The 22129-nt window shown below is 46.6% G+C and overlaps 1 protein-coding gene across 6 annotated transcripts in view; it reads right to left on the bottom strand.

Annotated features, from left to right (window-relative positions):
• The window catches only part of GRAP (GRB2 related adaptor protein), a 132818-nt gene that overhangs the window by 49720 nt on the left and 60969 nt on the right, over positions 1-22129 (bottom strand). For 2 of the 6 annotated variants that reach the window (XR_012250769.1, XM_073648450.1), the window contains exons 1-3: positions 11937-12068; positions 11385-11708; positions 5833-5930 (exon numbers count right to left, since the gene is read on the bottom strand). Coding sequence is in view for 5 of the 6 variants with exons in the window: in XM_073648450.1 (XP_073504551.1) it covers positions 5833-5930; positions 11385-11462 (176 nt within the window). In the remaining variant the exon portion in view is untranslated. Of the gene's footprint in view, positions 1-5832; positions 5931-11384; positions 11709-11911; positions 12069-22129 lie in introns of those variants that run through there. The other 4 variants (XM_073648454.1, XM_073648451.1, XM_073648452.1 and 1 more) reach the window with 4 other exon arrangements.

The following is a 22129-nucleotide window of genomic DNA, read 5'->3' as shown; positions in this document are numbered from 1 at the left end:
CGAGATAAAGGGAAGGATGGATGCAGACAGGTGCATGAGATAAGGAGATAAAGGGAAGGATGGATGTGGACAGGTGCATGAGATAAAGAGATAAAGGGAAGGATGGATGCGGACAGGTGCATGAGAGAACGAGATAAAGGGAAGGATGGATGCGGACAGGTGCATGAGATAAGGAGATAAATGGAAGGATGGATGCGGACAGGTGCATGAGAGAACGAGATAAAGGGAAGGATGGATGCGGACAGGTGCATGAGATAAGGAGATAAAGGGAAGGATGGATGCGGACAGGTGCATGAGATAAGGAGATAAAGGGAAGGATGGATGCGGACAGGTGCATGAGATAAGGAGATAAAGGGAAGGATGGATGCGGACAGGTGCATGAGATAAAGAGATAAAGGGAAGGATGGATACGGACAGGTGCATGAGATAAAGAGATAAAGGGAAGGATGGATGCGGACAGGTGCATGAGATAAAGAGATAAAGGGAAGGATGGATGCGGACAGGTGCATGAGAGAACGAGATAAAGGGAAGGATGGATGCGGACAGGTGCATGAGATAAGGAGATAAAGGGAAGGATGGATGTGGACAGGTGCATGAGATAAAGAGATAAAGGGAAGGATGGATGCGGACAGGTGCATGAGAGAACGAGATAAAGGGAAGGATGGATGCGGACAGGTGCATGAGATAAAGAGATAAATGGAAGGATGGATGCGGACAGGTGCATGAGAGAACGAGATAAAGGGAAGGATGGATGCGGACAGGTGCATGAGATAAGGAGATAAATGGAAGGATGGATGCGGACAGGTGCATGAGAGAACGAGATAAAGGGAAGGATGGATGCGGACAGGTGCATGAGATAAGGAGATAAAAGGAAGGATGGATGCGGACAGGTGCATGAGATAAAGAGATAAAGGGAAGGATGGATGCGGACAGGTGCATGAGATAAAGAGATAAAGGGAAGGATGGATGCGGACAGGTGCATGAGATAAGGAGATAAAGGGAAGGATGGATGCGGACAGGTGCATGAGATAAAGAGATAAAGGGAATGATGGATGCGGACAGGTGCATGAGATAAAGAGATAAAGGGAAGGATGGATGCGGACAGGTGCATGAGATAAAGAGATAAAGGGAAGGATGGATGCGGACAAGTGCATGAGATAAGGAGATAAAGGGAAGGATGGATGTGGACAGGTGCATGAGATAAAGAGATAAAGGGAAGGATGGATGCGGACAGGTGCATGAGATAAGGAGATAAAGGGAAGGATGGATGCGGACAGGTGCATGAGATAAAGAGATAAAGGGAAGGATGGATGCGGACAGGTGCATGAGATAAGGAGATAAAGGGAAGGATGGATGCGGACAGGTGCATGAGATAAGGAGATAAAGGGAAGGATGGATGCGGACAGGTGCATGAGATAAAGAGATAAAGGGAAGGATGGATGCAGACAGGTGCATGAGATAAGGAGATAAAGGGAAGGATGGATGCGGACAGGTGCATGAGATAAAGAGATAAAGGGAATGATGGATGCGGACAGGTGCATGAGATAAAGAGATAAAGGGAAGGATGGATGCGGACAGGTGCATGAGATAAAGAGATAAAGGGAAGGATGGATGCGGACAAGTGCATGAGATAAGGAGATAAAGGGAAAGATGGATGCGGACAGGTGCATGAGAGAACGAGATAAAGGGAAGGATGGATGCGGACAGGTGCATGAGATAAGGAGATAAAGGGAAGGATGGATGCGGACAGGTGCATGAGATAAGGAGATAAAGGGAAGGATGGATGCGGACAGGTGCATGAGATAAGGAGATAAAGGGAAGGATGGATGCGGACAGGTGCATGAGATAAGGAGATAAAGGGAAGGATGGATGCGGACAGGTGCATGAGATAAGGAGATAAAGGGAAGGATGGATGCGGACAGGTGCATGAGATAAGGAGATAAAGGGAAGGATGGATACGGACAGGTGCATGAGATAAAGAGATAAAGGGAAGGATGGATGCGGACAGGTGCATGAGATAAGGAGATAAAGGGAAAGATGGATGCAGACAGGTGCATGAGATAAGGAGATAAAGGGAAGGATGGATGCGGACAGGTGCATGAGATAAGGAGATAAAGGGAAGGATGGATGCGGACAGGTGCATGAGATAAGGAGATAAAGGGATAGATGGATGCGGACAGGTGCATGAGATAAAGAGATAAAGGGAAGGATGGATGCGGACAGGTGCATGAGGTAAGGAGATAAAGGGAAGGATGGATACGGACAGGTGCATGAGATAAAGCGATAAAGGGAAGGATGGATGCGGACAGGTGCATGAGATAAAGAGATAAAGGGAAGGATGGATGCGGACAGGTGCATGAGATAAGGAGATAAAGGGAAGGATGGATGCGGACAGGTGCATGAGATAAGGAGATAAAGGGAAGGATGGATGCGGACAGGTGCATGAGATAAGGAGATAAAGGGAAGGATGGATGCGGACAGGTGCATGAGATAAAGAGATAAAGGGAAGGATGGATACGGACAGGTGCATGAGATAAAGAGATAAAGGGAAGGATGGATGCGGACAGGTGCATGAGATAAAGAGATAAAGGGAAGGATGGATGCGGACAGGTGCATGAGAGAACGAGATAAAGGGAAGGATGGATGCGGACAGGTGCATGAGATAAGGAGATAAAGGGAAGGATGGATGTGGACAGGTGCATGAGATAAAGAGATAAAGGGAAGGATGGATGCGGACAGGTGCATGAGAGAACGAGATAAAGGGAAGGATGGATGCGGACAGGTGCATGAGATAAGGAGATAAATGGAAGGATGGATGCGGACAGGTGCATGAGAGAACGAGATAAAGGGAAGGATGGATGCGGACAGGTGCATGAGATAAGGAGATAAAGGGAAGGATGGATGCGGACAGGTGCATGAGATAAGGAGATAAAGGGAAGGATGGATGCGGACAGGTGCATGAGAGAACGAGATAAAGGGAAGGATGGATGCGGACAGGTGCATGAGATAAAGAGATAAAGGGAAGGATGGATACGGACAGGTGCATGAGATAAAGAGATAAAGGGAAGGATGGATGCGGACAGGTGCATGAGATAAAGAGATAAAGGGAAGGATGGATGCGGACAGGTGCATGAGAGAACGAGATAAAGGGAAGGATGGATGCGGACAGGTGCATGAGATAAGGTGATAAAGGGAAGGATGGATGTGGACAGGTGCATGAGATAAAGAGATAAAGGGAAGGATGGATGCGGACAGGTGCATGAGAGAACGAGATAAAGGGAAGGATGGATGCGGACAGGTGCATGAGATAAGGAGATAAATGGAAGGATGGATGCGGACAGGTGCATGAGAGAACGAGATAAAGGGAAGGATGGATGCGGACAGGTGCATGAGATAAGGAGATAAAAGGAAGGATGGATGCGGACAGGTGCATGAGATAAAGAGATAAAGGGAAGGATGGATGCGGACAGGTGCATGAGATAAAGAGATAAAGGGAAGGATGGATGCAGACAGGTGCATGAGATAAAGAGATAAAGGGAAGGATGGATGCGGACAGGTGCATGAGATAAAGAGATAAAGGGAATGATGGATGCGGACAGGTGCATGAGATAAAGAGATAAAGGGAAGGATGGATGCGGACAAGTGCATGAGATAAGGAGATAAAGGGAAGGATGGATGCGGACAGGTGCATGAGATAAAGAGATAAAGGGAATGATGGATGCGGACAGGTGCATGAGATAAAGAGATAAAGGGAATGATGGATGCGGACAGGTGCATGAGATAAAGAGATAAAGGGAAGGATGGATGCGGACAGGTGCATGAGATAAAGAGATAAAGGGAAGGATGGATGCGGACAAGTGCATGAGATAAGGAGATAAAGGGAAGGATGGATGCGGACAGGTGCATGAGATAAGGAGATAAAGGGAAGGATGGATGCGGACAGGTGCATGAGATAAAGAGATAAAGGGAATGATGGATGCGGACAGGTGCATGAGATAAAGAGATAAAGGGAAGGATGGATGCGGACAGGTGCATGAGATAAAGAGATAAAGGGAAGGATGGATGCGGACAAGTGCATGAGATAAGGAGATAAAGGGAAGGATGGATGCGGACAGGTGCATGAGATAAAGAGATAAAGGGAAGGATGGATGCGGACAGGTGCATGAGATAAGGAGATAAAGGGAAGGATGGATGCGGACAGGTGCATGAGATAAAGAGATAAAGGGAAGGATGGATGCGGACAGGTGCATGAGATAAGGAGATAAAGGGAAGGATGGATGCGGACAGGTGCATGAGATAAGGAGATAAAGGGAAGGATGGATGCGGACAGGTGCATGAGATAAAGAGATAAAGGGAAGGATGGATGCAGACAGGTGCATGAGATAAGGAGATAAAGGGAAGGATGGATGCGGACAGGTGCATGAGATAAAGAGATAAAGGGAATGATGGATGCGGACAGGTGCATGAGATAAAGAGATAAAGGGAAGGATGGATGCGGACAGGTGCATGAGATAAAGAGATAAAGGGAAGGATGGATGCGGACAAGTGCATGAGATAAGGAGATAAAGGGAAAGATGGATGCGGACAGGTGCATGAGAGAACGAGATAAAGGGAAGGATGGATGCGGACAGGTGCATGAGATAAGGAGATAAAGGGAAGGATGGATGCGGACAGGTGCATGAGATAAGGAGATAAAGGGAAGGATGGATGCGGACAGGTGCATGAGATAAGGAGATAAAGGGAAGGATGGATGCGGACAGGTGCATGAGATAAGGAGATAAAAGGAAGGATGGATGCGGACAGGTGCATGAGATAAGGAGATAAAGGGAAGGATGGATGCGGACAGGTGCATGAGATAAGGAGATAAAGGGAAGGATGGATGCGGACAGGTGCATGAGATAAGGAGATAAAGGGAAGGATGGATGCGGACAGGTGCATGAGATAAGGAGATAAAGGGAAGGATGGATGCGGACAGGTGCATGAGATAAAGAGATAAAGGGAAGGATGGATGCGGACAGGTGCATGAGAGAAGGAGATAAAGGGAAGGATGGATGCGGACAGGTGCATGAGATAAGGAGATAAAGGGAAGGATGGATGCGGACAGGTGCATGAGATAAAGAGATAAAGGGAAGGATGGATGCGGACAGGTGCATGAGATAAGGAGATAAAGGGAAGGATGGATGCGGACAGGTGCATGAGATAAAGAGATAAAGGGAAGGATGGATGCGGACAGGTGCATGAGATAAGGAGGTAAAGGGAAGGATGGATGAGGACAGGTGCATGAGATAAGGAGATAAAGGGAAGGATGGATGCGGACAGGTACATGAGATAAGGAGATAAAGGGAAGGATGGATGCGGACAGGTGCATGAGATAAGGAGATAAAGGGAAGGATGGATGCAGACAGGTGCATGAGATAAGGAGATAAAGGGAAGGATGAATGCGGACAGGTGCATGAGATAAGGAGATAAAGGGAAGGATGGATGCGGACAGGTGCATGAGAGAAGGAGATAAAGGGAAGGATGGATGCGGACAGGTGCATGAGATAAGGAGATAAAGGGAAGGATGGATGCGGACAGGTGCATGAGATAAGGAGATAAAGGGAAGGATGGATGCGGACAGGTGCATGAGATAAGGAGATAAAGGGAAGGATGGATGCGGACAGGTGCATGAGATAAGGAGATAAAGGGAAGGATGGATGCGGACAGGTGCATGAGATAAGGAGATAAAGGGAAGGATGGATGCGGACAGGTGCATGAGATAAGGAGATAAAGGGAAGGATGGATGCGGACAGGTGCATGAGATAAAGAGATAAAGGGACAAACGCTACTTACGGATGGGGCTTCACTCTGATGTAATTTTTTGGAACAAAACCTTCAATGCCACAAAATTCTGCCTTGTACCAATTCTGGTCATCCTCCATATTAAGAATCTGAAAGAGAAGGAGTTAACAAATATTAAGGCTACGGAGCATAAATCTTCTATCTATTATCTATCTATTATCTATCTATCTATTATCTATTATCTATCTATTATCTGTCTATTATCTGTCTATTATCTATCATCTATCTATTATCTATCTATTATCTATCTATCTATCTATTTATCTATCATCTATCTATCATCTATTATCTATCTATCTATTATCTATCATCTATCTATTATCTATCATCTATTATCTATCTATTATCTATCTATCGATCTAAGTGAGGTATATATCAGATCATCCATTTGTAGGACAATTATATTATAAAGTGCAACATGCAAAGTGCGCAATCAGCAGAGCGTTGTTTAAATTTGGCGCCAATATCGCTGATTGGTCGCGGCCGGCGGGCGCGACCAATCATCACAGCGGTGTTTCAATTTGGCGCCAATATCGATGATTGGTCGCAGCCGGCAGCCGCGACTAATCAGCAAAGCAGTGTTTAAATGGGTTGTGCACTACTTTAGATTAACCCCCCAATGTATCCCCCCGGGCCCCTAATGAATTTTGGAGGACCGGGGAGTGAGGCCGCCTGTCGGGGTACTTCTGCTGCGAGCAGCCGGGAGATGACTGGCTAGCACAGGGTGAGCGTATAAGGGAGATGACCGGCTAGCACAGTGTGAGCGTGTGAGGGTGAGCGTGGGAGAGTGTGAGGGTGAGCGTGGGAGCGGTTGAGCGTGGGAGGGTGAGAATGTGAGGGTGTGAGGGTGAAAGTGGGAGCGGGTGAGCGTGGGAGAGGGTGTGAGGGTGAGCGTGGGAGCATGTGAGGGTGAGCGTGGGAGAGTGTGAGGGTGAGCGTGGAAGCGTGAGAATGTGAGCGTGAGAATGAGAGTGTGTGAGGGTGAGCGTGTGAGGGTGAGCGTCCGAGGGTGAGCGTCCGAGGGTGAGCGTCCGAGGGTGAGCGTCCGAGGGTGAGCGTCCGAGGGTGAGCGTCAAAGCATGAGCGTGAGTGTCTGAGCGTGAGCGTCCGAGCGTGAGCGTCTGAGCATCCGAGCGTGAGCGTCAGAGCGTGAGTGTGAGCGTCCGAGCGTGAGCGTCCGAGCGTGAGCGTCAGAGCGTGAGCGTCCGAGCGTGAGCGTCTGAGGGTGAGTGTCAGAGCGTGAGCGTCTGAGCGTGAGCGTCAGAGCGAGAGCGTCAGAGCTTGATCATCAGAGCGTGAGCGTCCGAGCGTGAGGATCAGAGCGTGAGCGTCAGAGCGTGAGCGTGAGCGTCCGAGCGTGAGCGTGTGAGCGTGAGCGTCAGAGCATGAGCGTCAGAGCGTGAGCGTCTGAGCGTGAGCGTCAGAGCGTGAGTGTGAGCGTCCGAGCGTGAGCGTCCGAGCGTGAGCGTCTGAGGGTGAGTGTCAGAGCGTGAGCGTCAGAGCGAGAGCGTCAGAGCGAGAGCGTCAGAGCTTGATCATCAGAGCGTGAGGATCAGAGCGTGAGCGTCAGAGCGTGAGCGTGAGCGTCCGAGCGCGAGCGTGTGAGCGTGAGCGTCAGAGCATGAGCGTCAGAGCGTGAGCGTCTGAGCGTGAGCGTCAGAGCGTGAGTGTGAGCGTCAGAGCGTGAACGTCCGAGCGTGAGCGTCAGAGCGTGAGTGTGAGCGTCAGAGCGTGAACGTCCGAGCGTGAGCGTCAGAGCGTGAGCATGTGAGCGTCAGAGTGTGAGCGTCAGCGTGAGCGTCAGAGCGTGAGCGAGAGCGTGAGCGTCAGAGCGTGAGCGAGAGCGTGAGCGTCAGTGTGTAAGCGTGAGCGTCAGAGTGTGAGCGAGAGCGTGAGCGTCAGTGTGTAAGCGTGAGCGTCAGAGCGTGAGCGTCCGAGCGTGAGCGTCAGAGCGTGAGCCTGAGCGTCAGAGCGTGAGCGTCAGAGCGTGAGCGTCAGAGCGTGAGCCTGAGCGTCAGAGCGTGAGCGTCCGAGCGTGAGTGTCAGAGCGTGAGCGTCAGAGCGTGAGCGTCAGTGTGTGAGAGTGAGCGTCAGAGCGTGAGCGAGAGCGTGAGCGTCAGAGCGTGAACGAGAGCGTGAGCGTCAGTGTGTGAGCGTGAGCGTCAGAGCGTGAGCGTGTGAGCGTGAGCGTGTGAGCGTGAGCGAGAGCGTGAGCGTCAGTGTGTGAGCGTGAGCGTCCGAGCGTGAGCGTCAGAGCGTGAGCCTGAGCGTCAGAGCGTGAGCGTCAGAGCGTGAGCCTGAGCGTCAGAGCGTGAGCGTCCGAGCGTGAGCGTCAGAGTGTGAGCGTCTGAGGGTGAGTGTCAGAGCGTGAGCATCTGAGTGTGAGCGCCCGAGCGTGAGCGTGAGAGCGTGAGCGTCAGAGCGTGAGCATCAGTGCATGAGCGTGAGCGTCAGTGCGCGAGCGTGAGCGGCAGAGCGTGAGCGGCAGTGCGTGAGCGTGAGCGTGCGTGTCCGAGCGTGAGCGTCCGAGCGTGAGTGTGAGCGTCCGAGCGTGAGCGTCCGAGCGTGAGCGTCTGAGGGTGAGTGTCAGAGCGTGAGCGTCAGAGCGAGAGCGTCAGAGCGAGAGCGTCAGAGCTTGATCATCAGAGCGTGAGGATCAGAGCGTGAGCGTCAGAGCGTGAGCGTGAGCGTCCGAGCGCGAGCGTGTGAGCGTGAGCGTCAGAGCATGAGCGTCAGAGCGTGAGCGTCTGAGCGTGAGCGTCAGAGCGTGAGTGTGAGCGTCAGAGCGTGAACGTCCGAGCGTGAGCGTCAGAGCGTGAGTGTGAGCGTCAGAGCGTGAACGTCCGAGCGTGAGCGTCAGAGCGTGAGCATGTGAGCGTCAGAGTGTGAGCGTCAGCGTGAGCGTCAGAGCGTGAGCGAGAGCGTGAGCGTCAGAGCGTGAGCGAGAGCGTGAGCGTCAGTGTGTAAGCGTGAGCGTCAGAGTGTGAGCGAGAGCGTGAGCGTCAGTGTGTAAGCGTGAGCGTCAGAGCGTGAGCGTCCGAGCGTGAGCGTCAGAGCGTGAGCCTGAGCGTCAGAGCGTGAGCGTCAGAGCGTGAGCGTCAGAGCGTGAGCCTGAGCGTCAGAGCGTGAGCGTCCGAGCGTGAGTGTCAGAGCGTGAGCGTCAGAGCGTGAGCGTCAGTGTGTGAGAGTGAGCGTCAGAGCGTGAGCGAGAGCGTGAGCGTCAGAGCGTGAACGAGAGCGTGAGCGTCAGTGTGTGAGCGTGAGCGTCAGAGCGTGAGCGTGTGAGCGTGAGCGTGTGAGCGTGAGCGAGAGCGTGAGCGTCAGTGTGTGAGCGTGAGCGTCCGAGCGTGAGCGTCAGAGCGTGAGCCTGAGCGTCAGAGCGTGAGCGTCAGAGCGTGAGCCTGAGCGTCAGAGCGTGAGCGTCCGAGCGTGAGCGTCAGAGTGTGAGCGTCTGAGGGTGAGTGTCAGAGCGTGAGCATCTGAGTGTGAGCGCCCGAGCGTGAGCGTGAGAGCGTGAGCGTCAGAGCGTGAGCATCAGTGCATGAGCGTGAGCGTCAGTGCGCGAGCGTGAGCGGCAGAGCGTGAGCGGCAGTGCGTGAGCGTGAGCGTGCGTGTCCGAGCGTGAGCGTCCGAGCGTGAGCATGAGCGTCAGAGCGTGAGCATCTGAGCGTGAGCGTCTGAGCGTGAGCGTCAGAGCGTGAGCGTCTGAGCGTAAGCGTGAGAGCATGAGCGTCAGAGCGTGAGCGTGAGCGTCTGAGCATGAGCGTCAGAGCGTGAGCGTCCGAGCGTGAGCGTGTGAGCGTGAGCGTCAGAGCATGAGCGTCAGAGCGTGAGCGGCAGTGCGTGAGCGTGAGCGTGCGTGTCCGAGCGTGAGCATGAGCGTCCGAGCGTGAGCGTCCGAGCGTGAGCATCTGAGTGTGAGCGTCAGAGCGTGAGCGTCAGAGCGTGAGCGTGTGAGCGTGAGCGTGAGAGCATGAGCGTCAGAGCGTGAGCGTCAGAGCGTGAGCGTCCGAGCGTGAGCGTCAGAGCGTGAGCGTCAGAGCGTGAGTGTCAGAGCGTGAGTGTGAGCGTCAAAGCGCGAGAGTCAGTGCGTGAGCGTCATTATTTTACACACTAGTGCCCAATCTGGACAGTCCCTTTAAGTTTTGGGTTCGGGTTGTCTCCAGCACCCATGATGTGCCTCTATACATTTCGGGTGCGATCACCAGACTAAACAAGGCAGGTAAACACAATAGAAAGCATCTAAGAATACCACGGCTGTGTACTGACCCAGGGAGGAAAAGAAACATCCTGTTTGTGCGGATATTCTATATTTTTGGCCCACGTCTTGAAGTGGACTCCTCCTTGTAATTAACCGGTTAGATGCCACACCTTCAAAGCTGCAAAGAAACCACTTTTGACAATTCTGCAGCATCTTGGAAGGATGGAGACAATGTGTAGTCCGTAGTCTCCAGTTCCTTTCACAGGACACCGATAAAGCTGCTGAACTGGGCGGAAGCCATAGCCAATATCATGGCAGATCCTGAAGAAGGCAGCTGGATTTGCCCACTGCACCCTGTGCCACTACCAGCCACATTATTTTATGATTTACTGCACATATCACTGTTGATCCTTACATGATTCACCAACAATCTAATATTAATGAGAAATGGCTGACGGACTTCCATTGGCAAAAATTGACAATAAAGGATGGACAATAGGCATCCCAAAAGAGTTTGGCTCATTTTGCAATAACATAGACCTTCAAATAACCTGGGAGCGAGTGTTTAAAGGAGAACTGTCACCAAATCAAAAGTGACCAGTTTTTGCTCTTATTTAATTCTCACTGATCCCCAGATTACTGCACTTTTTGCTTTATTAAAATCTGCCGTACGGTTCCAGAGATATAGACATTTTTTTTAGTATAAATTTTTATGGTATGTACTAAGGGGATGTGACTCACAGGGTAATTATGCAGTGACACGCCCCCAGACAACCCTGTGAGCCACACCCCCCTTGTGAAGATCTTAAAAATTAGAACTTAGTTAAAAGGTTTATATCTCTGGAACAGTAAGTCGGATTTTAAAAAAACAAAAAACGCAATAATCTGGGGAGCAGCGAGAGTAAGACAAGAAGAAAAACTCACTACTTTTGTCCTGGGGACATGTGCCCTTTAAAAGGGAATTCTAACAAAAGTCATCACTTGATATATTGCCGATCTCCAAAATAAGAGTGCAAACTCCTTTGACACCGCACAGAGTCTTCGGATACTGGAAGTCTTATCTATAGCATATTACAAGATCAATATGACTATATATTCCCTTTAAAGGGATAACAGCTGCTCCTTTTCTAACACTTTTTTTTTTACACTATACACATATCCTTGCATGCTGGGAGTTGTGGTTTCCCAACAGCTAGATAGTCACAACTTGGATCAGATCAATCATCCGATACAAATCACAAAGTCATATGGAGTCTTAGGGAGTGCCCCTTTATATTTAGGACCTACAATTTAATCCTGGACTCTACATCTTGGAAATATCTAATCGATATGATGATCTTACCTTCAAAGTGTCTCCCTTGCTGAATGGCAGCTCGTCCCTTTCGGTGGTCTTAAAGTTGTACATGGCCATAGCCTCCATGTCTTCTAGTCGGGGAACCTATGACTGCCGCTCTGTGGGTTAAGTGACCACTAGCAGCAGATGACTTGCACTGGTGGAAAATCCGTGGGTGGGTGGCAGCCTCCCCTGGGCTCTCAAATGGTGAGGAAGCGAGCAGAGCTCTTGATAGTGGAAACCAAGTCATGCATGTCTAAGACCGAAGGTCGGGCCTCGGAAATTCATAGGGGGCCACCTATGTCGGGTGATGTACCAGTCGCCAGCCCCTACCTAGAATAAAAGAAAAAATTACATTAGTAGAGTAGCAATTCCCAAGAGGAGGTTGGGGACCACTGGCCCTGTGGGCGAGGGAAAGTACTTGGCTTAAAAGTGTACAGACATCACGTAGAGCACCTGTAGGATGGTCATAAAAGCCGAAAACATCACAGTCAGGGTAAAATTAATGCACAGGTCACATGCAGGATCGCACTCACCGCACGGACCTCCGGTACAACTCACCCAAGCAGCCGCTCTCAGGCCTCCTCTGATGAGAACGTGAAATCTCAAGCGTTAGCCACAGTTTTATCTCTGCTCTGCTGAGTCTGCAAAGGAAGAGGCTCTTCTCTCACAAAGTCTTCAACTTTTTTTTTTTTTTGCAGATAAAGGCAAACAGGATGTTAGTGTAAAACACTCCGACAAAACACACGGCCTCATGACAGCCCAGCATAGCCTGCACTGAGGGTCCATAACAAGAGACCCCTAACAGCGGGGTCACCGCAAAATCTCCCAGTGTTATGTCTCACTGAAATACCGCAATGCCAACATCAATTCATTACCTACATATAATAATCATGATTAGTGTTATAGTAGTTTTATGTTTCTACAGTAGTGGCAGTATTATAGTAGTATATATTCTTGTACATAGGAGCAGTATTATAGTAGTTATATTCTTGTACATAGGGGCAGTATTATAGTAGTTATATTCTTGTACATAGGGGGCAGTATTATAGTAGTTATATTCTTGTACATAGGGGGCAGTATTATAGTAGTTATATTCTTGTACATAGGAGCAGTATTATAGTAGTTATATTCTTGTACATAGGAGTAGTATTATAGTAGTTATATTCTTGTACATAGGAGCAGTATTATAGTGGTTATATTCTTGTACATAGGGGCAGTATTATAGTAGTTCTATTCTTGTACATAGGGGGCAGTATTATAGTAGTTATATTCCTGTACATAGGGGCAGTATTATAGTAGTTCTATTCTTGCACATAGGGGCAGTATTATTGTAGTTCTATTCTTGTACATAGGGGGCAGTATTATAGTAGTTCTATTCTTGTACATAGGGGCAGTATTATAATAGTTATATTCCTGTACATAGGGGCAGTATAATAGTATTTATATTCTTGTACATAGGGGCAGAATTATATTAGTTATATTCCTGTACATAGGGGCAGTATTAAAGTAGTTATATTATTGTACATAGGGGGCAGTAATATAGTAGTTATATTATTGTACATAGGGGGCAGTATTATAGTAGTTATATTCTTGTACATAGGGGCAGTATTATAGTAGTTATATTCTTGTACATAGGGGCAGTATTATAGTAGTTATATTCTTGTACATAGGGGCAGTATTATAGTAGTTATATTCTTGTACATAGGGGGCAGTATTATAGTAGTTATATTCTTGTACATAGGGGCAGTATTATAGTAGTTATATGCTTGTACATAGGGGGCAGTATTATAGTAGTTATGTTCTTGTACATAGGGACAGTATTATAGTAGTTATATTCTTGTACATAGGGGCAGTATTATAGTAGTTCTATTCTTGTACATAGGGGCAGTATTATTGTAGTTCTATTCTTGTACATAGGGGGCAGTATTATAGTAGTTCTATTCTTGTACATAGGGGGCAGTATTATAGTAGTTCTATTCCTGCACATAGGGGCAGTATTAAAGTAGTTATATTCTTGTACATAGGAAGCAGTATTATAGTAGTTATATTCCTGTACATAGGGGGCAGTATTATAGTAGTTATATTCCTGTACATAGGGGCAGAATTATAGTAGTTATATTCCTCTACATAGGGGCAGTATAATAGTAGTTATATTCTTGTACATAGGGGCAGTATTATATTAGTTATATTCTTGTACATAGGGGCAGTATTATAGTAGTTATATTCTTGTACATAGGAGCAGTATTATAGTAGTTATATTCTTGTACATAGGGGCAGTATTATAGTAGTTATATTCTTGTACATAGGGGGCAGTATTATAGTAGTTATATTCTTATACATAGTGGCAGTATTATAGTAGTTATATTCTTGTACATAGGGGGGCAGTATTATAGTAGTTATATTTTTGTACATAGGGGCAGTATTATAGTAGTTATTTTCTTGTACATAGGGACAGTATTATAGTAGCTATATTCTTGTACATAGGGGGTAGTATTATAGTAGTTATATTCTTGTACATAGGGACAGTATTATAGTAGTTATATTCTTGTACATAGGGGCAGTATTATAGTAGTTCTATTCTTGTACATAGGGGGCAGTATTATTGTAGTTCTATTCTTGTACATAGGGGGCAGTATTATAGTAGTTCTATTCTTGTACATAGGGGGCAGTATTATAGTAGTTCTATTCCTGCACATAGGGGCAGTATTAAAGTAGTTATATTCTTGTACATAGGAAGCAGTATTATAGTAGTTATATTCTTGTACATAGGGGGCAGAATTATAGTAGTTATATTCCTGTACATACGGACAGTATTATAATAGTTATATTTTTGTACATAGGGGGCAGTATTATAGTAGTTATATTCCTGTACATAGGGGCAGAATTATAGTAGTTATATTCCTCTACATAGGGGCAGTATAATAGTAGTTATATTCTTGTACATAGGGGCAGTATTATATTAGTTATATTCTTGTACATAGGGGCAGTATTATAGTAGTTATATTCTTGTACATAGGAGCAGTATTATAGTAGTTATAGTCTTGTACATAGGGGCAGTATTATAGCAGTTATATTCTTGTACATAGGGGGCAGTATTATAGTAGTTATATTCTTATACATAGTGGCAGTATTATAGTAGTTATATTTTTGTACATAGGGGGGCAGTATTATAGTAGTTATATTCTTGTACATAGGGGCAGTATTATAGTAGTTATTTTCTTGTACATAGGGGCAGTATTATAGTAGTTATATTCTTGTACATAGGGGGCAGTATTATAGTAATTATATTCTTGTACATAGGGGCAGTATTATAGTAGTTCTATTCTTGTACATAGGGGGCAGTATTATTGTAGTTCTATTCTTGTACATAGGGGGCAGTATTATAGTAGTTCTATTCTTGTACATAGGGGCAGTATTATAATAGTTATATTCCTGTACATAGGGGCAGTATAATAGTAGTTATATTCTTGTACATAGGGGCAGTATTATATTAGTTATATTCCTGTACATAGGGGCAGTATTAAAGTAGTTATATTATTGTACATAGGGGGCAGTAATATAGTAGTTATATTATTGTACATAGGGGGCAGTAATATAGTAGTTATATTATTGTACATAGGGGGCAGTATTATAGTAGTTATATTCTTGTACATAGGGGGCAGAATTATAGTAGTTATATTCCTGTACATACGGACAGTATTATAATAGTTATATTCTTGTACATAGGGGGCAGTATTATAGTAGTTATATTCCTGTACATAGGGGCAGAATTATAGTAGTTATATTCCTCTACATAGGGGCAGTATAATAGTAGTTATATTCTTGTACATAGGGGCAGTATTATATTAGTTATATTCTTGTACATAGGGGCAGTATTATAGTAGTTATATTCTTGTACATAGGAGCAGTATTATAGTAGTTATATTCTTGTACATAGGGGCAGTATTATAGTAGTTATATTCTTGTACATAGGGGGCAGTATTATAGTAGTTATATTCTTATACATAGTGGCAGTATTATAGTAGTTATATTCTTGTACATAGGGGGGCAGTATTATAGTAGTTATATTCTTGTACATAGGGGCAGTATTATAGTAGTTATTTTCTTGTACATAGGGGCAGTATTATAGTAGTTATATTCTTGTACATAGGGGGCAGTATTATAGTAGTTATATTCTTGTACATAGGGGCAGTATTATAGTTGTTATATTCTTGTACATAGGGGCAGTATTATAGTAGTTCTATTCTTGTACATAGGGGGCAGTATTATTGTAGTTCTATTCTTGTACATAGGGGCAGTATTATAGTAGTTCTATTCTTGTACATAGGGGCAGTATTATAATAGTTATATTCCTGTACATAGGGGCAGTATAATAGTAGTTATATTCTTGTACATAGGGGCAGTATTATATTAGTTATATTCCTGTACATAGGGGCAGTATTAAAGTAGTTATATTATTGTACATAGGGGGCAGTGATATAGTAGTTATATTATTGTACATAGGGGGCAGTATTATAGTAGTTATATTCTTGTACATAGGGGCAGTATTATAGTATTTATATTCTTGTACATAGGGGCAGTATTATAGTAGTTATATTCTTGTACATAGGGGGCAGTATTATAGTAGTTCTATTCCTGTACATAGGGGTAGTATTAAAGTAGTTATATTCTTGTACATAGGAAGCAGTATTATAGTAGTTATATTCTTGTACATAGGGGGCAGAATTATAGTAGTTATATTCCTGTACATACGGACAGTATTATAATAGTTATATTCTTGTACATAGGGGGCAGTATTATAGTAGTTATATTCCTGTACATAGGGGCAGAATTATAGTAGTTATATTCCTCTACATAGGGGCAGTATAATAGTAGTTATATTCTTCTTCATAGGGGCAGTATTATATTAGTTCTATTCTTGTACATAGGGGCAGTATAATAGTAGTTATATTCTTGTACATAGGGGCAGTATTATAGTAGTTATATTCTTATACATATGGGCAGTATTATAGTTGTTATATTCTTGTACATAGGGGGCAGTATTATAGTAGTTATATTCTTGTACATAGGGGGCAGTATTATAGTAGTTATATTCTTGTACATAGGGGGCAGTATTATAGTAGTTATATTCTTGTACATAGGGGGCAGAATTATAGTAGTTATATTCCTGTACATAGGGACAGTATTATAATAGTTATATTCCTGTACATACGGGCAGTATAATAGTAGTTATATTCTTGTACATAGGGGCAGTATTATATTAGTTATATTCCTGTACATAGGGGCAGTATTATAGTAGTTATATTCTTGTACATAGGGGACAGTAATATAGTAGTTATATTCTTGTACATAGGGGGCAGTATTATAGTAGTTATATTCCTGTACATAGGGGCAGAATTATAGTAGTTATATTCCTCTACATAGGGGCAGTATAATAGTAGTTATATTCTTGAACATAGGGGCAGTATTATATTAGTTATATTCCTGTACATAGGGGCAGTATAATAGTAGTTATATTCTTGTACATAGGGGCAGTATTATAGTCGTTATATTCTTGTACATATGGGCAGTATTATAGTTGTTACATTCTTGTACATAGGGGGCAGTATTATAGTAGTTATATTCCTGTACATAGGGGGCAGTATTATAGTAGTTATATTCTTGTACATAGGGAGCATTATTATAGTAGTTATATTCTGGTACATAGGAGTGGTATTATAGTAGTTATATTCTTGTACATAGGGGGTAGTATTATTGTAGTTTTATTCTTGTACGTAGGGGGCAGTATTATAGTAGTTCTATTCTTGTCCATAGGAGAGGATAGACGTGTGCTTGAGAGCTCTCAGCAGGGCGGAGGCATGGCTTCTGACCCAGGTGGAGGGGAGGGGAGCTGGGCTGATGATCCAGGGAAAGCCCCTGGTCTGGAGTCTGGCCTGCAGCATGCACCTGATGGTAATGGAAAGCTGGAGATGGTGGCTGGTGAGTCTTCTAAACCTGCTTGTTATGTTGGAGGATTAAGTGCTAAAGTTACAAGGCAGAGTATATTTAAGCTGGAATTGCATATCAGCAAACTAAAAGAAGAAATTAAGAAAGAGACTGATCCTAAGGTAAAGCTGATGAAGTGCGAGCGTCTGGATGATTGCAGCCGAGAGCTGCTGATCAGGAAAGAAAAACTGGAGAAAGGTTTAATCTCTGTGCCCAGAAAGGAGACTTGGGCTAAAGAGAAAAAAAAGAATCCAGAGCCCAGACTGTGAGCAGAAAACGCTTCATAGGGAATAAGGACATTAAATATAAAACTGTGTACAGCATTGTGGAGCAAGGAATCCCAGTGAGAACTGCAGCGCTGATATCAGGGGCACAATGTGAGGGGTCCGAGACACCAGAAAGTGCTGCAGAGGAAAGTGTGCCAGCAAACGAGGGGTTAACTGCATTGACCTCTCTATGCAGCAATGAAGTGAGCTCAGCTGCTGAGAGTGAGAAAGAAAGTGCACCCTGTACTGATACTGTGAGTGAGACCCCCCTCAGCGCTGTGAGTGAGACCCCGCTCACTGGTGCTAGTGAATGTCTGTCTGCAACAGATAATACAAATATTATAATGGATTCTGAACCATCCATGTCAGTGAATGGAGATAATACTGTGCAGCAATTAGTGGTAATGGACTCTATGTCAGGTATGTCAGCGGATGGAGACCACACTGCAGTGGTAATGGACTCTGAACCATCCATGTCAGTGAATAGAGACAATACTGTGCAACCATCAGTAGTAGATCTGGGTGTTGTTGCAGCATAGTCAGGTGTCAGTAATCATGGAGCTAGGGAGAGCTCCAGCACTAATCCTCCAGCAGCGGTGGAGATCTCCAGCACTGTTCCACCTGCGGCTGGTGAAAGCTCCGGCACTGACCCATCTGTGGCTGGTGAAAGCTCCGGCACTGACCCATCTGCGGCTGGTGAAAGCTCCGGCACTGACCCATCTGCTGACCATCAGTTCAGGAGACTGTTCTCTAATGTCACCAGACCAGTGAACCCCCCGCCTCAGAGGAGAAACGCAGTCAGGATAAAATACACAGGACCAGAGGAGAACATCCCATCCAGAATTTACATTGGGAAAGTTCTCCTAAAAGACTTCATGAAGTTCAATGCGTCTGAGGTCTACGCTCTGATCCATATCCCATCCAGCAGGATCTATGACATCAGCTTTAAGCTCCAGTGCGATCTGGATTTGTTCTGGAACATCTATAATGACACCAGAGAAGATGAGATCTGGGATCACCTCCATTGTATCCAGCTGTCTAAGCCGCAGGAGATAACGGCCACTGTCCTGTTCCAGTCTGAGGTGGTGGCGGTGGCGGATCTGCAGCACTGGCTGAACCGGCAGTGCATAGTGAGAAGTCATCCTGACAAGATCTATGATGAGGAGCAGATATGGAATGGAGGATATACACTGAAAATCCAGCTGATACAAGAGAGCGGTGTGACCAGACTGCCGCACTCCTTCTACCTGGGCTCAGAGAGGGGGATATGCTACTACCCTGGTCAGCCACGTCTGTGCCATAGATGTAGGGGCCGGCATCTCGCCATAAACTGCTCTCGTATCACATGCTCATTATGTGGACAGTCAGGTCATACAAAGGACAAATGCACAGGACCCGTCATCTGTAATCTGTGCTCAGAACCAGGGCATACGTTCCGGGATTGCCGGCATGCAGAACACAATAAATATAATGGCCAGACCTCCTCAGAAGTTATTCAGGAAGATGTCACCAGAGGTTCTGATGTCCCAGAAGCTGGTATGGATGAGGACAGAAGTCACAGTATCAGTGAACCTGCTCCAGAGTCTGAGGTACTAACGGATGCTGCACTACTAGGACCACCAGCCACTGAAGAACCACCTAAAGGCCCACCAGCCACTAAAGAAAGACCTAAACCGCCATCAGCCAATATAATAAGACCTAAGCTTCGATCAGCCACTAAAGTAGGGCCTAAAATGCCAGTTGTTAAAGAGAGGCCTAAGGTGTCCAGAAAGCCTGTCACCAAACCATCCAAGCATCAGCCCAGTACATCTGTGGAAGCAGTTAGTCCGCCTGCACTGTCCAGTGTGGATGAGGAAGGCTTTGTGACCGTAAAAAGAAAAAATGCATCTGTGGATCCCACCAGAAAAGTCACAAGAGTACAGAAAACCTCTGAGCCTCCAGTGATGGCGATAAGTCCTGGACGTTACAATGTGCTGGGAGAAGACCAAGAAGAAGAGGCACAAATGGAGCAAAGTCCTTCATGCGTCCTAGAAAACGTCTCTGATGAGGGGGATCCTGACCCTCCCGTGTCCACAAAGAGATGGGGCACTACAGGTGACAGCAGTGGAAGGAGGAAGAAGACCAAAAAGTCTAAGTGATCAGGATGCGGCTGAGAATAAGCTCCATTAATGTGAACAGTGTGAGGACTGTGAGCCGGCGGCAGGCGATTTACCAGCGTTTGTCTGACGAGAGATCTGACGTCTTCTTCTTGCAGGAGACGTATTTGAAGAGCAATGCTCATGTGTATGCAGCCAAGAGAGACTGGAGACTTGGGCCGTCATACTGGTCCTTCGGTCTGGAGAGAAATGACGGTGTGGGGGTCCTCTTTAATACCATGAATGTCCAGGTGGACAGAGTCCTGGAGATCTGTCCGGGTCGCTGTCTGATGCTGGACTTTACATTGGACTCCATCCATTATAGAGCGATAAACATTTATGCTCCGCAGACCAGGAAAGAGCGGAGGGAACTATTTGACCACATGAAACCATATTGCTTTACATCTAAAGTATTTATATTGTGTGGGGACTTTAATAATGTGTCCTGTAATGTGGACAGATCCAGCAGTCATAAGCAACTAAGATATGATGAGACGTTCCTTAATAATATAGTCCAGCAGGCCCACCTAGTAGAACCCTATGGGTCTCATCATACCAGTAAGACGTACACTTACCATAAGGGTGGTAATGCCAGTAGGATAGACCGGGTGTATATAAAGAGGGAGGTGAGATGCTCTCAGTACAGGATCAGCCCCCTGGAGTATTCGGACCATTGTATGGTGAGTGTGACGCTGGATCTGGCCCAAGCTGTGGTCTGTGTAAAGGGGTACTGGAAGGTGAACAGCTCTGTGGTCCAAGATCCTCGGTTCAGAGAGGCCTTCACCACATTCTATAATGAACGTAGGACCACCCAGTGTATGTGTGATGACACAGCTGAGTGGTGGGAGATCATGAAGAGTGACATCAAGCAGTTTATTATACGAGCAGCCAGGAGACGTAGTAATATGGATTATATGAGATACACAGCCCTGAGACTGCACCTCAGCCGGCTATACAGCAGGATGAATGGTGGTGAGGAGGTGGACGGACGGAGCGTCAGCCATATAAAGCAGCGGATGAGGGAGCTGCAGTACGATCGCCTCAAGTCTCTCAAGGCGGAGGGACAGTTTGATAGTTGGGGCATCCATAACCCAGATCCCTTTATTGCCTGTAAGAACAGGGTTAGTAAGAAGCTGATCACTGGCTTGTTAGATGAGAATGGGGTGGAGCAGTCAGAGCCGGAGAAAGTCCACAGGATCATTGGAGATTATGACGCGCCCCTGGGCCTGTGTCGCGCTGCGTTGCGCACGCGGGAGCTTACCCGGAGCCGGATCTCTTGAGGGTTGTAGTCTCGTGGCGGTGATCCGGTCCGTGCCCAGGGAGTCAGACTAAGTGGCGCTGTATTAGCGGTAGATGTTGGACGACTACGCCACCCGTTGAGTACAGCTAAGGAGCTGCTGCTGCAGGGAAGACCGCTGAGGCCGGTGGTAGGATTGTGCAGCGTGATAGTATAACCCCCAACGGGAGGGGTATGGCCTCAGGGCAGCCGACGTGGATGATGGGGGTAGCAGGAACCACTCAGAGACGGTACGGTGTAGTTCAGGGTCTTTACTGGTGACAACGATAGACCCTCCCGGAGTACTGGCTAGCGATTGGGGCCTGGTCAGTCCTTGAGCAGATGGGATCTCCCCTGGCCAGGCGGAGTTGTAGGCCACCCAAACTGACTGTACTCTTCTGGCTACCTTGCTAGAGGCGGGTATAAGTAGCCCACGTCCCTGAGTGTACCGTGTGGTGCTCACCCGTATGGCCGGTGACTCGGGGCCTTCTAGTAGCTTCCGCTCCACGACGGCGGTGCTGGTCCCATGCGTGTGACCGTGCCTTCGGGTTTCTTGGCCAGAGGACCTGGAATCCCCTGCCTGACGGATTCTGCTGCTGGGTAGGAGTTAGTCCCCACAGCCTCGGACTCCGGGTCCGGTAAGAAATCTTCTCAGTCAGGGCGAGCTCTGCAGCTGCCAGCCCCTGACTCCTTGTAGCACTGCTCCCACAGAGCTCCTGATGTTCTTTTCCTATATCTGCTTCTCTGTCTCTACTTCTTCTCTACTCACTAACCCTGCCTCAGCCCTAGGTTTATATAGGGGAAGTTCTTCCCCTCCCAGGACTGGGCAGGAGGTGTGGCATGCACAGGATCCCTGACCAAGAGACCTCCCACCTGCTCTCAGACATAACATTGCCGTTACTGTGGAAACCAGACCCCTGGGGTGCCACAATTATTATAGAGATCTGTATAAAGGGGCTCATATTAATAAGGATGACATTAAAGCTTATCTGAAGGGGGTGTCCCTACCAACGTTGGACCTGGTGCAGGCAGATAGTATGGCCGATCCCATAACTGAGGATGAGGTGAAGAGGAGCATTGACTCCTTAA

Source organism: Phyllobates terribilis, unplaced genomic scaffold (genome assembly GCF_046119375.1).
Source record: "Phyllobates terribilis strain yellow unplaced genomic scaffold, ASM4611937v1 Scaffold_9__5_contigs__length_417890890, whole genome shotgun sequence".
In the NCBI taxonomy this organism is placed as follows: Eukaryota; Metazoa; Chordata; class Amphibia; order Anura; family Dendrobatidae; genus Phyllobates; species Phyllobates terribilis.
The sequence above is the reverse complement of the archived record's forward strand: the minus strand, read 5'-3'. Positions and strand labels throughout refer to the sequence as shown.